This window comes from Hypanus sabinus, chromosome 6 (genome assembly GCF_030144855.1).
Source record: "Hypanus sabinus isolate sHypSab1 chromosome 6, sHypSab1.hap1, whole genome shotgun sequence".
Classification (NCBI taxonomy): domain Eukaryota; kingdom Metazoa; phylum Chordata; class Chondrichthyes; order Myliobatiformes; family Dasyatidae; genus Hypanus; species Hypanus sabinus.
Genome location: NC_082711.1, coordinates 159,857,867 through 159,874,919, shown reverse-complemented (window position 1 = coordinate 159,874,919; position 17,053 = coordinate 159,857,867). Strand labels below are relative to the sequence as shown.

Below are 17,053 nucleotides of genomic sequence, written 5' to 3'. Positions count from 1 at the left end.
AGCATACAGTGGAGACCATCTTGTTTCCATATATTGTATGTGTAGCTGACATATGCTGCATCCCACCTTGAGGCCCAGACCAGTAACGACATAGCATTAGGCTCCAGGAGTAGAAAAGGGAGTTGGGAAGGATCCAACTGAACAACTGTCCCCTCTTCCACTGCCAATTCATCCCCGAAGAGCCGCTGAAATGTTTGTGGGTGACGCAATCTCCAGCGACCCAGCTTTGATCTGGACTTCCCGTGCTGTCTGGGTAGAGTTTGCATGTCCTTCTGGAAACCACACGGATTTTCCTTGACGCTCTGTGATTTCTTCCTGCATTCTGTGTGGTAGTTTAATTGCAGATTAGCCCTGGTGTATGAGGTGGCTGCAGAATGGGTGATAGAGGTGCTGATGTGCAGGTAAGGTTACAGAGATATAAATGGGGCTCTGGTGTTGAGAAAATTGAACCCAGTGGTTAGCATTCATGTGATGGGCCAAGGGGGTTCTTTTATTTTAAGGAAATAGGAAGCATTAATAGAAGGATTTAATGCAGCCCCTGCCTCTGTCTGGATTTCTTGCACTAGCACCTATTGGAGAAAAATCAGATATTTGAAGATTAACCTACAGTCAACAAGGTGTAGCCTTTCCTAAACACTGTAATTTAATTAATGTTTAAGTGCTAGTATATTATCATCTCTGCAAAATAAATATTAACATTCCAAATTAGCTCCAGAACAAAGCAATGCTGACAGGCAAAAGAGCGGTATCCATGGAAACCCAATCCACTCTTCTAGACCTGACTCAAATGTCCCAAACTAAATCAGGAGCCATCTTTACCTCCACGCATTTGGTTGCTTTGTTGCCCTGTGTATCCTGCCCATTCTCACCTGACCTCTGTCCAAATCTGCACTTCAGTCCCTCAGCAGTCTTTCCTGTTACCCACTTCTGAGCTTGAACCACGTTCTCTTTGATGTAACTGCACAACTGTAGCAGTTTACGTTCCACCTCAGGCCAACTGATGCACCATCAATAACTCTCCGAGACGTGAGGCGAGATATAGGCTTTTATTGACTGGAAGAAAGAACAAGCAGCAATTGACCACCATGCTACATCCTGGAGACTGAGGGCCGGGCTCAGGCCTCAGTCACCTTTATCCAGGGGTCCGTGGGAGGAGCCTCAGGAGCAGTCAGCAGGGGGGCGTGTCCAGACAGGCACATGTAGTTCACCACACCAATGTCAAGCAGGCTTTAGATGATCCGAGCAATGGGATCAACATGCAAGAAACAGTGCACCCTAACACCTTCACCATTGATTGGGGAGATTTTAAACAGGCCAGTATGAAAAAAATCACTAAGCATCTACCATCAACAGATCACTTGCACTACCAGAGGAAACAACACACTGGACCATTGCTACACCACCATCAAGAATGCCTACCGTGCTATTCCACACCCTCACTTCAGGAAGTCTGATCACCTGGCTGTACTTCTACTCCCTGAGTATAGGCAGAAACTGAATACTGCAGCACCAGCAGTGAAGAGCAAGAAGGTACGGACAAGGGAAGCACAGGAACGCCTACAGGACTGCTTTGTTTCAGTGGACTGTACTGTATTCAGGGATTCATCTCTGAATCTGGATGTGTGGATGAGTGTGTGTGCCTACAAAGACTTACTGTACATTCCCAAACCAAAAGCCATGGATGAACCAGGAGGTACGTTGTCTAACAAAGGCTTGATCTGTGGCATTCAAGTCTGGCGACCCAGGCTTGTACCAGAAAACCAGGTATGATTTGTGGAGGGCTACTTCAAGTGCGAAGAGACAATTTCAAATGAGGTTGGAGGCAAAATCAGATGCACGGCAACTCTGGCGGGGTTTGCAAAACGTTCATTCCTACAAAGCGAAACCCAGTACTATAAATGGCAGCGATGCTTCTCCACCAGGTGAACCCAATGCCCTCTATACACCTGGGAGAGCACGACTACACCTGTGAAGATCCCTGATGCACCCGATGACCCTGTGTTCTCTGTCTCAGAGGTCAATGTTAAAACTGTCTTTAAAGAGAGTAAACCCTCACAAGGCAGAGAGTCCCGATGGAGTACCTGGTAAGGCTCTGAAAACCTGTGCCAACCAATCAGCAGGAATAATTAAAGAAATTTTTAACCTCTCACTGCTATGGGCGGAAGTTTCCACTTGCTTCAAAAAGCCAACAATTATACCAGTGCCTAAGAAGAATAATGTGAGCTGCCTTAATGACTATCGCTTGGTAGCACTCACATCGACAGTGATGAAATGCTTTGAGAGATTGGTCATGACAAGACTGAACTCCTGCCTCAGCAAGGACCTGGACCCATTGCAATTTGCCTATTGTCACAATAGGTCAACGGCAGATGAAATCTCAATGGCTCTTCACACGGCTTTAGACCACCTGGGCAACACAAACACCTATATCAGGATGCTGTTCATCGACTATAGCTCAGCATTTGATACCATCATTCCCACAATCCTGATTGAGAAATTGCAGAACCTGGGGTCTGTAATTGGATCCTTGACTTCTTAACTGGAAGACCACAGTCTGTGTGGATCGGTGATAACATCTCCTCACTGATGATCAACACTGGCATGCCTCAGGGGTGTGTGCTTAGCCCACTGCTCTACTCTCTATATACACATGACTGTGTCACTAGGCATAGCTCAAATACCATCTGTAAATTTGCTGATGATACAACCATTGTTTATAGAATCTTAGGTAGTGATGAGAGAGCGTACAGGAGTGAGATATGCCAACTAGTGGAATAGTGCTGCAGCAACAACCTGGCACTCAGTGTCAGTAAGACGAAAGAGCTGATTGTGGACGTCAGGAAGGGTGAGACGAAGGAACACATACCAAACCTCACAGAGGGTTCATAAGTGGAGAGAGTGAGCAGCTTCAAGTTCCTGGGTGTCAAGATCTCTGAGGACCTAACCTGGTCCCAACTTATTGATGTAGTTATAAAGAAGGCAAGACAGCAGCTATACTTCATTTGGAGTTTGAGGAGATTTGGCGCGTCAACAAATACACTCAAAAACTTCTATAGTTGTACCATGAAGAGCAATTCTGACAAACTGCATCACTGTCTGGTATGGAGGGGCTACTGCACCGGACTGAACAAAGCTGCAGAAGGTTGTAAATCTAGTCAGCTCCATCCTGGGTACTAGCCTATAAATTACCAGGACATCTTCAGGGAGCGGTGTCTCAGAAAGGCAGTGTTCATTATTAAGGACCTCCAGCACCCAGGGCATACCCTTTTCTCGCTGTTACTATCAGGTAGGAGATACAGAAGCTTTGGACACTACCTCACTTTTATTTAAATATACAGTATTTCTGTTTTTGCACATTTTTTAATCTATTCAATATATGCAATTGATTTACTTGTTTATTTATTATTATGTTTTGTTTTTTCTCTCTGCTAGATTATGTATTGCATTGAACTGCTGCTGCTAAGTCAACAAATTTCACGCCACACGCCGGTGATAATAAACCTGATTCTGATTCTTTGGTCTTTTTCTCCTTTCAGATTCCATCATATTTCTGAACAACCCATGAACACAGCCTCATTATTCCTCCGGCGCATCGATTATTTATTTATTTTATTGAAACTTTTAGTAACTTTATGCCTTTCAGTGTACCTGCAGCCACAAAGCAACAATTTTCATGACAGTATCTTGTTGATAATAAACCTGATTCTGATTGTGCAGTATAGATCTCTCAACTCAAAACAGGTAGATGAGATAGGAAGACCCAGTGCTTGTTAATGGACTATTCTAATAATTGCCAAGAAACTGCTTCAGTTGCAGGTGGCATTTCCACACATTGCCACACAGTCAATGAAATGTATAGTTTTTCATAAATTCTATTGTATTTCTTTATTTTCCTCTAAATGCCTGAATTTCAAGGTAGTATACAGTAGCATGTGCAAAGTTTGGCAATAGATTTACTTTGACCTTGAGGTTGTACTTTGTCCACCTTGTATTGACATCTTATTTTTTCAATTCTTACATGCTTTGTGAAAGGTCTGAAATGTTTTCTTTTTTGTTGTTCTGTGACTAAAAGTGCATTACTTTTTGCAGCTGAGGTATTTGAGCCTTGTCACAATCCTGGCGAGCCAGACAATGGTTACCAGACCTCGAGGAAGAGGGTGTACCAAGCGGGCGAGATCTTGAGGTTTGCCTGTTATGATGGGTATGAGCTCGTAGGGGAAGCTAACATCAAATGCCTTCCTGGACACCCCTCAGGGTGGAGCCACCCACCGCCTTTCTGCAAAGGTAATGCTTGGAGTTCTCGATGTGCAAACTTTTGCCATTTTTCAGCAGAGTTCTTCATGGCTGTTGTCAATAGATTTTATTCACACTGTCTGCTTTGACTGTGTTCTCTGATTTGCGATTTAAGGTAGGTGCTCATGCGTTACACACCTCCAGTTTTAGGCAGGTATCAATATTAGTAGTGCAATCATCCAAGTGGAGTATGTTGTTCTCCTGAGGGGCTTTTCCCTGAGAAGGCCTGTGCATAAATTTAATGTGGAGAGGTTGATGCGCGGGCAGCCACCACACAGTCCTTGATAGATCAGGGTCGGGGTCCAGAGGTATGCAATACAAGACGACTTCACTGCTGCAGCCTTCCTGCACGTTCACTGCCGTTATGATGCGCCATCATCTGCCAGCTCCACCATTGATGGCGTGGTTGAGTCACTCTTCGTCCGGAACATTCCCCCCCCCCCCCCCGCCCCCCGACCTTACTGCAGTGGGCGACTCTACCAGGAGCTAAGCTCCAGAAGGCATTGCTCTCAGCATCTCAGGAATTCATAAGCTTCTCCACCATGACAAGGTGATGATCCTGGTAGAAGTTAGCTAATTACTGAGGTTCCAGCGTACCCCGCTTCATCACGCTCCCCCCAGGGCTCTCGTCTGATACTCTAAGTGTACCTGGGAGCTCAAAGCTTTGCAAAGTGTTCAGGAACCACTCTTGGGTACAACCATATGAGCAATAGTTCAAAATCAACCCAATAATAAACCTGATTCAGATTCTGACTCAATCAATGTGTCTTCTGTTTAACAGGAAAGTAGAAATGATTATAAAGTAAAATATCCTGTAAAAGCCTGCAGTCCGAGTGATAAGAGATCACTGTACTGCTGCTGCAAAGGAACACATTTCACAACATATGTCAGTGATTTTAAACCTGACTCTGATTCTGAGACCTGGTGCTTATTACCAATGCTATGATTTCTTCTGTTGTTTCTAATTTCCAATGGGTTTAGATGTCTTTGATTCATGTTAGTTCATCAAGTCAGATACTTTCAGTTATTAAAATTCACTTGAGATGCATGAAATTTCAAACCGCAAATTCAAATCAGCGAACTATTTCAGCTTTCCTCTCATTACTTTTCTTTGCCCCAAGTCTTAATGTTTTTAAAGTACCTACGAGCACCCTGTAGCTCTGCACTGTTTCTGCCCAGCTTTACTCGTCCAGACTTCTTCACCACTACCGAGCACCTTCCGCAGGTAAAGGAGATTAGTCAATCATGTATGTCAACAGTTTGAGGCAAAGTACACAAAAAAAAAATTCATTATGGCTGCTTGACATTTATTGCTGACACATGATTCTGTCAATCAAAAAATGTCAATATTTTGCATTGGCTTTCAAGGGAGTTAACTTTGTCCTTTGTCAATTAATATTGAAATGTTTAAGCCCTTTGTACAATCAGAACAAACATCCAAACTCTCAAGATTCAATCCTTGAGTTCTATAAGAATCCCTAAGCTCAGATTGAAGAATTGAGAACAAGAGAGACTGCAGATGCTGGAACCTGGAGCAAAAACAAACTGCTGGACGAATACAATGTGTCAAACAGCATCTTTCTGACTGAACAGAAGAATTGAGAGTTACTTGTTTACTATAACATTGGTCCAACTGCCTGAGCATTGCACCTTCTTAAAATGATATCTATCTGATTTTGATTTCAGTTGCTTATGATGAGTACTTCAATGAACGAAGACTTGAAGGTAAGAGAATATGGATGGCAACTTCCATGCGAATATTTTGAGTTTTGTTCAAAGTTTGAGAATAAATTAACCTATTACACGTCACATAATCTGCTATTACACATAACTGGGTTCCGTGGGCAAAAGCACCTTGTTAATGAGGTCAGAGGTGAATGGCTGGACTAGTTCCAGCCAACAGGAAAGAAACAGTAACTCAACTCATATAATCACCTGTTTCAACAATGGTGTGCAGAAGAGCATCTCTGAAAGCACAACATGTTGAACCTTATAATGGTCGGGCTACGGCAGCAGAAAACCACAAACATACGCTCAGTGGCTACTTTATTAGGTACAGGAGGTATCTACTAAAGAGGCCAATAAGGGTATTTTAGTGCTGGTGTTAAATTGGAACTTGGTTATGATAAAAAAAAACTTTCTGCCATACTTTTCCGGGCCCACTTTTACCATTGGGTCCATGCACAGACTTTGAAGGTTACAGACTCCGCCTAACCTGACAATGCCTCAGATCTCAAACTTCAACCTTAATACGTAAATCTGATGCACGTTACTAGCCCCAAATGGTTAGTCCAAGTCATTTCTTTTGGTTGGTAATGTTAAGGGCTGCCCACAGGCAGCTCTGAATCTTTCTGGTCAGTAACTTGCTTGGTTCCATCAATTACAGCTAGACTAATAGGAAAGAATAGGACGCACGGAGCTACCTTCCTGACACTTGCCACTTCCTGGTGTAGTTGTGTTGGGAGGAGCATGAACAGAGATGGGAGCAGCAGGTGGACGGGACCCTGCCAGATGAGGATGCTAAGGTAGAGAACATTGCGTGTATCAAGCTTCAAATTCCTTGGTGTCCAATTTCCGATGATCTCACCTGGTCCTTAAACTCTTTCATCCTGATCAAAAAGGCACAACTGCACCTTTAAAAAGGAGCATCAAGAAAGCTCACCATCCCAGGATACTGACAGATTTTTACCGCTGAATCATTGAGGACATACTCACCAACTGCATGCCAGTGTGGTATGGCAATTGTCCCGTATCGGACCCCAAAGCACTCCAGTGGGTGGTAAAAACTGCCCAGCAGATTACTGGCACCCAATTGCCCACCATTGAGAACATCTACCCTAAATGCTGCCTGGGCATTGCGAAAAGCATTATCAATGACGCATCTCACCCTAACCATGGACTTTTTACTCTCCTCACATCTAGTAGGCATTACAGGAGCCTCCGCTCCTGCACCAGCAGACACAGGAAGAGCTTCTTCCCTGAGGCTGTGACCCTGCTGAACTTCACATCACAGTGCTAAGCAGTATTGCACCCATATTGTACTGTCTCAGTACTTTTATATTTGTGTGCTGTAGCACTTACTTCTTATTCGCACTTATTTTGTAAATAACACTATTCTTTTGCACTTCTGGTTAGATGCTAACTGCATTTCATTGGCTTTGTATCTGTACTCAGCACAATGACAGTAAAGTTGAATCTAATCCAGTCTAATTCCTGTCAAAATTGATTGACTCTAAGATCCTCCATAAACCCCTGTGTTTTGTAATATGGATTCATAAATGGCTTCTTACCAGACATCCTAGTTAGGAAGATGGTGCGAAAGGTTTCCAATACCAATTCAAAAATGTAGCACTGGATTGATTGTGCTACTTTGACAAACAAACGCTTTAAATCCAGATTGACATTGGAGCCTCTGATCTCTGCTCCTTTAGCTGCACTTGAAGCTGCAGGGCATATGTCATTGCCGATAATGTTGTACTTTCAGCAATTTATGGTCTATGTAATCTCATTTATCTGCAAATCTGCATTGTGTGTTTTTGGTGGTGACTATTGCTGCATGATGAACTGATGATTTAAAACTGTCACAAATCATTGTAGCTCAGGACCTGCTTTTAGGAGTCATGAAAGGTGTTGCAGGTTGAATAGGAAAAGAAAGATAATGTTATAGTAAACAAATTCTACTTTTAAGACCTTAAGACGTAAGAGCAGAATTAGGTCATTTGGCCCATCGAGTCTGCTCTGCCATTCAATCATGGGCCATCTTTTTTTTCTCTTCCTCAACCCCATTTCACGGCCTTCTCCCCGTAACCTTTGATGCCATCTCCAATCAAGGACCTATCAATCTCTGCCTTATGTACATCCAACAACCTGGCCTCCACAGCTGCACGTGGCAACAAATTCCACAAATTCTCCACTCTCTGGCTAAAGAAGTTTCTCTGCATCTCTGTTTTGAATGGACGCCCCTCTACCCTAAGTAAGCCTGCACATTGTGGAATGGAATGGCCCAAACGAAATATACCACCAAGCAGCTTTCAGTGATGGGGAGGGAACTTCCGAACAACTCCACCATTTAGACTCCTCAGCCGTCTTTTGTTGACGTCTTGAACAGCATTAAGAGGAAAGGGCACTAACTGAAATGTATCAAAAAATGTATCATGCAAACACTAACACACAAAATGCTGGTAGAACACAGCAGGCTAGGCAGCATCTATAGGGAGAAGTGATGTCGACGTTTCGGGCCGAGACCCTTCGTCATGCAAACACTCCCTCCTTCTTAAAAAGTAAGAGCTTTAACATAATTTTAAAGACAAGATGAGCAGAGAATTATTTCTGATCTTTGATCTCCCAGTTATTTGGAAAGAATTTTGGGAAATTATCTAGATTTTCTTGCTGGAAAAGAAAGTTGAAGAGACTTGTAATTTTTAGGTATTTAAAATCCTGAAAGACAAAGATTAACATTCAACAAAAACAATGCATTTCTGCAGATACTGTTGATTGGAGAAGAGGCACTAAAATAATCACTGAGTGCATTTATATAGCAACTCACTCATCCTCAGCTTATTCTAAGTTAATGAAGACTTGTTTTGAAATTTGTCTTAGGGCAACACAGTGGTGCAACAGTCTGAGCTGTATTGCCAGAGGCCTGGGTTCAAACCTCACCTCAGGTGCTATTTGTGTGGAGTTCGCAAGTTCTCCCTGTTGTCACATGAGATTTCCCCAGTGCTTCAGTTTCCTCCTATATCCCTAAGACATGTGGGTTGATTGGCTAATTGTCTGTTGTAAATTGTCCAGAACGTGTAGGTGAGCAGTAAAATCAAAAGTTGATGCAAATATGGGAAGAATAAAAAAGTGGCTAAATGTAGGACAAGAGTGATCAGCTGAGAGTTTAATTAGTATGATAACTGAGAGTGATCAGCCTGGGCTCAATAGACCAGTGGTTCTGTTTCCATGCTGAATGACACTATGATTCAAAACTGAGCAAAGCTGAATGCAGAAAAGCCACATAAATTTCTATAAAACTAGACAAATGACTGGAAAACTTGTAATTATTGATTTGTAAATCTGTGTGTTTATTCAGTGATCATTGTCAACCAGAGTAATTTTCTTAACCCTATTGAAGTAATACCATGACAGATTTACACTCATTGCTGTGCAACATTTTTGCCAAATAGTTTCCTCTACTGTTAAAGTCATTTTTGGGTTTGTTTATGTGCCCAGGATTAGGATTGTGAACGTGCACCCTCTTATTCAGAGGATTTCAATGAATTCAGGTCAATACTGATATGAAATAGTTGAATGTTGGTTTATTATGGTCACGTGTACTGAGAAAGAGCAAGATACTTGTCTTGCATACCGTTCATAGAGATCAATTTGTTACAACAGTACATGACGATAGTGCAAGGTACAGCTGTAACAGAGTGCAGAATAAATTGTTGTAGTTACAGAAAAAGTGCAGTGCAGGTAGACAATAAGGTGCAAGGTCATAGCAAAGTAATTGTGAGATCAAAAGTCCATCTTATCATACTAAGTGCAAGAATCTTACAACAGCGGGATAGAAGCTGGTCTTGAGCGTGCTGGTACGTGCTTTCACTCCTTTGTACCTTTCTGCCCGGTGCGAGAGGGCAGAAGAGGGAATGCCCATGTGGGTGGGGCCTTTGATTGTGCTGGCTGCTTTATCAAAACAGACAAAATGGTGGGGAGGCTGGTTCCTGTGACGTGCAGAGCTCTCTGCGATTTCTTGTGGTCACATAGCAAGCCACTATGCATCCAGATAAGACGCATTGATAAAAATTGGTGAGGGTCAAAGAGGACATGCTGAACTTCTTTAGCCGCTTGAAGAGGTAGAGGCACTGGTGAGCTTTCTTCTCTATTGCATCAATGTAGTTGGATCGGGACTATTGATGATATTCACTCCTGGGAACTTGAAGCTCTCAACATCAGCACCCTGCTGTAAAGAAGGGCTCGTGCACTGCTCCCCTTTCCTAAACTCAACGATCAGCTCTTTTGTTTTGTTGTAGTCATGACATCATGTCACTAGCCTCTCTATCTCCTTCCTGTTCTCTGATCCATCATCATTTGAGATATGGCCCATCATGGTCAAGGCAGAATGTGGCAATGCAATTGTGAGTATACAGGGAGTAGAGTAGGGGACTAAGACAACAGTCTTGAGGGGCACCAACACTGAGAACAATTGTTGTGGAGGTATTGCTGCCTGTTCTTACTGACTGCAGTCTGTTGGTCAGGACATTAAGGGTCCAGTTGTAAAGGGCAGTCTTGCGTCCAGGTTTAGGAGTTAGGAAAAGCTAAAAGCCTGGAGAATATACTTTTTGTGCAGAAAGGGGTTCTAGAAAGGAGAAGTAATCTAGGAAAAAAATACTGGAAATGAAGGGAATGGAAGTCCAAATACACTACTGAAGGCAAGAGTAGCAGAGGAGAGGTTAAGTTCATCTGGATGGCAAGTGCAGGGACTGAAGTGTGAATTGGTTGAGTATTACACTTTTTTTACACCTGGAAATGAGATGTACTGATGCGGACCATTTTGTGAATTGGATTGTGGTCATTTTAACTATATATGGGTTTGTGTTCCAGTAGCACAGGTGAACATTAAATTGTATTATATATTTCATTTCCCACATCTGCTGCAAACTAAAAAAAATATTTTTGCTACTAGTTTTATGTATGAGAAATGATTGATAAGTTTGTGGCCTAAGGTAGAAGGAGATGGGTTATACAGCTCTCGTTACATGCACATGCAGTTCAACTCTTTGAGTGATTATGCAGGAAGTTTGAAGTTAATAGCTCATCAGTTAATAACTCATCGGGCTGATTTGTGGCCTAAGGTAGAAAGAGATGAGTTATTAACTTCAAACTTTCTGCATAATCACTCAAAGAGTTGAACTGCATGTGCATGTAACGAAAGCTGTATAACTCATCTCCGACTACCTTAGGCCACGAACATCAATCGCTCATGCTGTGAACACTTTCTGGAGGTCCAAGATCCATATGCTCCACGACTGCTGGACTAAGTGTGTAAATGTAGGAAGGGACTATGTTGAAAAATAAATGTGCTAGGTTTTCTAAAATTGACTCCTTCCACCTTAGGCCACAAACTTAACAATCACCCCTTGTACTTCTCAATTATACTAGTCAGGAATTAAAAGAAACAAAATGTATGAGGAGGAAACATTCTAAGGTAAAAGGAAAGTGAAGTATGGCTTGAAGACTGGAGACAGCTTATAGTAGTCGAGACTTAGAAACAAGCATCAGAATAAAAGAATGGATGTTGTTGTTCAGTTCTAACCAACATCTGGCAATGACTACACGCAGGGCTGTTTAATGGACTGTGAAATTCTTAGTGCAGGTTAAGACAGTGTAAGTAAGGAAATTAGTTTAATCAAAGGAATAAATCTCCAGGAATGATTGATCAAGGGATTCTAAATGAGGAACTGTTTTAAGAAATCATCAGTGGGAATTCAGACTTTGTGAAATAAACATGATTATAGACTGGAACCAGGCTGGCATACCCTAAAGGTCAATACACCACTGTAACAGTCTGCCAACTTCGCTGAGCAGTAGCGATAAACTGGGAGATCAGCTCACTTCACTAAGACCCAAGGTCTTGGAGGCCTAATGACTTGGAAAGTGACCCGCTGGTTGTAGTGAGGAAAGAAACAGTGGGTCCTCTCTAAGACATCTCCAATGGCATCTCGAACCTTAAGGACAGGCAGATGAGCAGGATTACAAGCTCAAGAAAATCTGCAAATGCTGGAAATCCAAGCAACACACACAAAATGCTGGAGGAACTGAGCAGGCCAGGCAAAGAGTAAACAGTCAAAGTTTCAGGCCGAGGCCCTTCATCAAGAGCAGGGTGTTGCCGAGGTAACAAGAGGCCTGAATTAAGTCAGAGAATTAAATGATAAATAACACATAGAGTGAGGTTCTTGTACAAACTGTGAGGAGCAATGAATTCTAACTTCCTCTATAGCTGATTGACTCATTCCCAATAAAGGCGATGCCCCACAACTAGTGAAGTGGGAAATGGAGGTGATATTGTGGCAAATAGTAGCGCATTTGAGAGGAGATGAAGAAGTTCTATAGTGGACAATCAGTGTGGTATCTTCCCATTGAAGGAAAACAAAATGAGTCGGAGGGAGGCGAGTCTTGGAAATTAAATATTAGGTGTAGATAGGTTAAATGCAAGCAGGCTTTTTCTACTGAGGTTTGGAGAATCTACAACTGGAGGTCATAGGTTAAGGGTGAAAGGTGGGAAGTTTAAGGGGAATGTGAGGGGAAACTTCTTCACTCAGAGGATTATGAGAGTACGGAACAAGCTGCCAGTGCAAGTGGTGCATGTGAGCTCAATTTCAACATTTAAGAGAAGTTTGGATAGAGACATGGATGGCAGTGGTATGGAGGGCTGTGGTCCCAGTGCAGGCCAATGTGAGTAGACAGTTTAAATGGCTCAGCATGGACTAGATGGGCCAAAGGGCCTGTTTCTGTTCTGTACTTTTCTATGACTCTGTTTACTGAACCTGGGAACAGCTCATGAACCTAACGTTGCAGAGAGACCTCAGGACCAACCTTCACAATGAACGATTCTGAGTCTGGAACTCAGAGAACAAAGGAAAAGCCACAAGCCTTACCTCTTGGTGATATTCTGCAGAAGGTGTGAGTGCCTATACTTTGTCTATGTCATTAAGTGTTTGATTCAAGTTGAGTAAATCTTTTACCATTTGTTGGTATGATTTTAAGGTAACTGTGAATTTAGCAGATCAGCCTCCGTTGGACAGCTTGATGACTCTCCTAATCACAATCTGCTAGTTGATTTTTGATCAGATTTCTACTATTGCCAGTTCCAGTTACAGAATGCCAAGTTTTATTTAGGAAAAGGAAAGGAGAGGGAAGTGTTTACAAAGATGATAAGTAAGCTTATATTGACAGAAATATTATTTGTACTGGTACAAATGAGGTGAAGAAGAAAACCAATAAGTATGTTTAGATTTATAACCTTTCCCAAAATATTCTGTAGTGGTCAATGAAGGGCAAAGTTTTATCGCCGAGAAATGAGAACAAGAGATTGGGAGACTGGTTTCTATCTAATCGTTAGGATTTGTGATACCTACTCCGAGCATTACTGTCCATAACCTTAATCCATAATAACTCATAACATGGGATACAGTTAAATGAAAGCCAAAAAGGAGATCAAATGGAATGATCATTTTAAAAAATGGGAGTGAACTAAGTGGTGAGTTTTTCCAAATGACCTCTTTCTGCACTGTAAATTTTTAATTTAACGGAACCAAGATCCAACTGAAGCAGAAGACTTATTAGCAAATATCCAGTTTTAAACTCAGTTATAAATTCTTCACTTGGTTGGATTTTAAAAAACAGGGAGAACCTCAATCTCTCTGTAAATGTCACAATGTGACAGTGGTGTATGTGACCATTAAGAGACGCTTATTTCTTCACGGGGTCAACACAGCTATTTCTCTTTCAGTGTCCAAGGCAGCGGCATCTGTGAACCAGATGGAAGCGAGTAATATTGCCATTGCTGTGTTTATCCCCATGATAGTTGTGGCTCTGATCACTTGTGGGATCTACTTCTACTTCACAAAGTAAGTAGTTATAGGAAAGGCAGACGGTAGACAATGGGGTTTGATGCTACCATTGCTGTTCTTCTTTGCGAGGGAGGGGGTTGTGGGTTTGATGTTATTGTCGCTGGGTTTTTCTTGCAAGGGAGGGAGTTGGGGGTTTGGGTTTGTTGTTCCAGCTGCCATTTTCCGCGTGGGCGACTGTTCGCTTTTTGTGTGAGGAAGGGGGTGTTTGGGGTCTGTGAGTTTTGATTCTTTTTCTTTATCATGTGGGAAGGGGAGGGGTCGATGTCTGTATTTCATGGCTATCTGGACAAGGTGAATATCAGAGTTGTAGTGCACATGCATACTTTGACAATAAAATGAGCCTTTGAACCTTTGAAGACTTCCCAGGCTGCTTGGAAGCTTAAATGAAAGCTAGAAAAAATAAAGGTTATAGATAGTATGTAAATAATAGATAACTAATGTGAATAGTAAAAAGATTTTAAATAGTGTGGGTGGGTGGGAGCAAGGAAAATGACTTGTTTAGCTGTTCTTGTTTGTGTTCACTGGTGCACTGCCAGCCCTCGTGGGCATGCTATGTTGCCATCTGAATGTGTGGCAATGCCTGTGGTATTGCCCCCAGCCCATCTCTAGATCGTTTGCTATAAATGCAAATGACACACTTCACTGATTATTTTGATGTTCGTGATAAATAAATCTGAACTTGAATCTGTAATTCTGTTGAAAGATTGTTTGAAGACAACTTCCAGATTTTCCTGATTGGATGCAATTTGCTTAATGCTAAGCCCATTCATTATTTTTATATTCATACGGCAAAATATTTTCTGGATGGATAGAGTTCATACTCATCAGTCTAACATGCTTCTCTTAACTTCATGAAAGGTTTGATGAGGAGTATTCTTTAAATTCATTAACAATGAGATATCTTCACCTGGAGAAGATGCTTCTAACTGAGCAAGCCACATGGAATTCACTCATCCATGTTGAATGAACTTCAGCTTCATTTTGGTAGTAACATCTGAGCTTTAATTAAGAACAATGGGCCAAATGGCCTGGACCCAGCCTACCATTCACATTCAGCACTCATGGGATGGCACTGTCTATACTCAGTGACTAGGACTCAGGCGACAGAAACTTAGGATCTGTCCCTGATTTGCCCCAATGTCCATTTGACAACTTGTGCTGATCACAAGCATTTAGGAACAGTTGAAATATACCTAACTATATTATAAAGTAATGATGAAAATCTTAAAAGTTTGTTTAAAACTACAGTACTTATGTAAATTTTTAAAATTACTGATATTAATTAAAGTAACAAAATAAAGCAAGTTACTTTCACTGGGTGACCCATTCCAATGAATGAGCTGACACTAGATGCACCTGCAACTATAAAGATGGGGCCAGATACAAAGTGAATCCATCTCTTCAGGTCAATAGATTAAATATTAGCTTTATTTGTCACATGTATATTGAAACATTGGAATATGCAGTGAAATGCATCAATTTTTCTGCATCTAAAAACCAACACAACCCGAGGATTGTGCTGGGGGGGGGGGGGCAGCCAGCAAGTGTCAGCATAACTTGCCCACAGCTCACCAGCCCTAACCCGTATATTTCTGGAACGTGGGAGGAAACCAGAGCACCCGGAGAAAACCCACACGGTCATGGGGAGAAATCAGAGACAACAACGGGAAGCAATTGCGCTAACTGCTATGCATTCGACAGGCAAGTCGAGTTGAGTTTATTGCCATGTGCACAAGTACATTGAGGTATAGGTACTGGTAAATGCAGCAACATTATAGACATGTAAGTACAGACAATACACAGAATGTAAATCATACAAGACTGTAATAAGTTCTGCAGGCCTGTGTGGGGCGCCAGAGAGCATTAGGCGCCAAGGTTTTTAGAACACCTGAGTTGGTTAATTGTTGTTTCATAAGAGACATGAATCATTTAGAATTCCTTCTGTCTTTCTCAACTGACTCACTCTTTGTACTGCACTCTCCTGGTACTTTCTGTTTAAGCTTGCGGAGTTTATTTTGATAGTCTCAGGGATTCTGTGTTACTTGCATTATTTAAGCAGGACGCAACATATTGATGCAGCTAAAAAAGAAGGCAAGACAACTGCAATATTTCATTTGGAGTTTGAGAAGATTTGGTCTGTCAACTAAAACACTCAAACCTCTACAGCTGTACTGTGGAGAGCATTCTGACTGGCTGCATCTCTGTCTGGAATGGGGTGGGGGGGTCGCTACTGCATAAGGTCGAAGTAAGATGAGGAAACTTGTAAAATTAGTCAGCTCCATCATGGGTACTAGCCTCCTCATTACCCAAGACATCTTCAAGGAGCGGTGCCTTAGGACGGCATTAAGGACCCCCACCACCCAGGACATTCCGTCTTCTCATTGTTACCGTCAGGAAGGAGGTACAGAAGCCTGAAGGCTCACACTCAGCCATTGAAGAACAGCTTCTTCCCCTCTGCCATCTAATTCCTAAATGGACATTGAACCCATGAACACTACCTCACTACTTTTTTTTATTTCTGTTTTTTGCACTACTTATTTTAACTTAACTTTAAAATAAATGTATTTATCATGTATTTCATTGCTGCTGCTGTAAATTTAACAAATTTCACGATTATATGCTGACGATATTACACCTGATCCAGACTCTAAAGATGAGCCAACATTTGCTCTGTATGACGGCTGACTCTTCAGCCTGACTTGTCTTAGTTTTTTCTATGAAAAGATTTGACCGAACCCGAGGCAACTTGATCTAAAATTCATTTTTCTTCCCAGGTTCCAGGGAAAGTCCACCTTCAGGCTGCCGCTGGCTGGCCCTCATCCCTACAACCACATCACTGTGGAATCAGCCTTTGACAATCCTATCTATGAGACTGGAGTAAGTAACGAGCCCCTCCAGCTGAGGGACCTGGACCGTGAAAGTGCGCCTGCCCTAACCTGATCTGCTTTCATCACGTCACTGCCGTCTTCTCACTGACTGCATGCCTTTGGGATGCAACCATACTGACACCACTCCCCGTCATCTCCCAAGTGTGTTGCATTATGTATTTAAGGATCATCTCCATTCTAATTTATTTTCACTCCCAAGTTTTGTTCTGGTTTTCTATGATATATTTGATGTCCATCTTCCTTTTAAATTTGTTT

At 42.1% G+C, this 17,053-nt stretch overlaps 1 protein-coding gene across 1 annotated transcript in view; it reads left to right on the top strand.

Annotated features, from left to right (window-relative positions):
* Positions 1-16,850, top strand: part of LOC132395205 (seizure protein 6 homolog) — a 522,954-nt gene extending 506,104 nt beyond the window's left edge. Inside the window, exons 13-16 of the mRNA XM_059971493.1 lie at positions 4,090-4,284; positions 5,980-6,018; positions 13,790-13,907; positions 16,685-16,850. Of these exons, the coding sequence (XP_059827476.1) occupies positions 4,090-4,284; positions 5,980-6,018; positions 13,790-13,907; positions 16,685-16,850 (518 nt within the window). The remainder of the gene's footprint in view (positions 1-4,089; positions 4,285-5,979; positions 6,019-13,789; positions 13,908-16,684) is intronic.
* Positions 16,851-17,053: the final 203 nt, after the last annotated feature.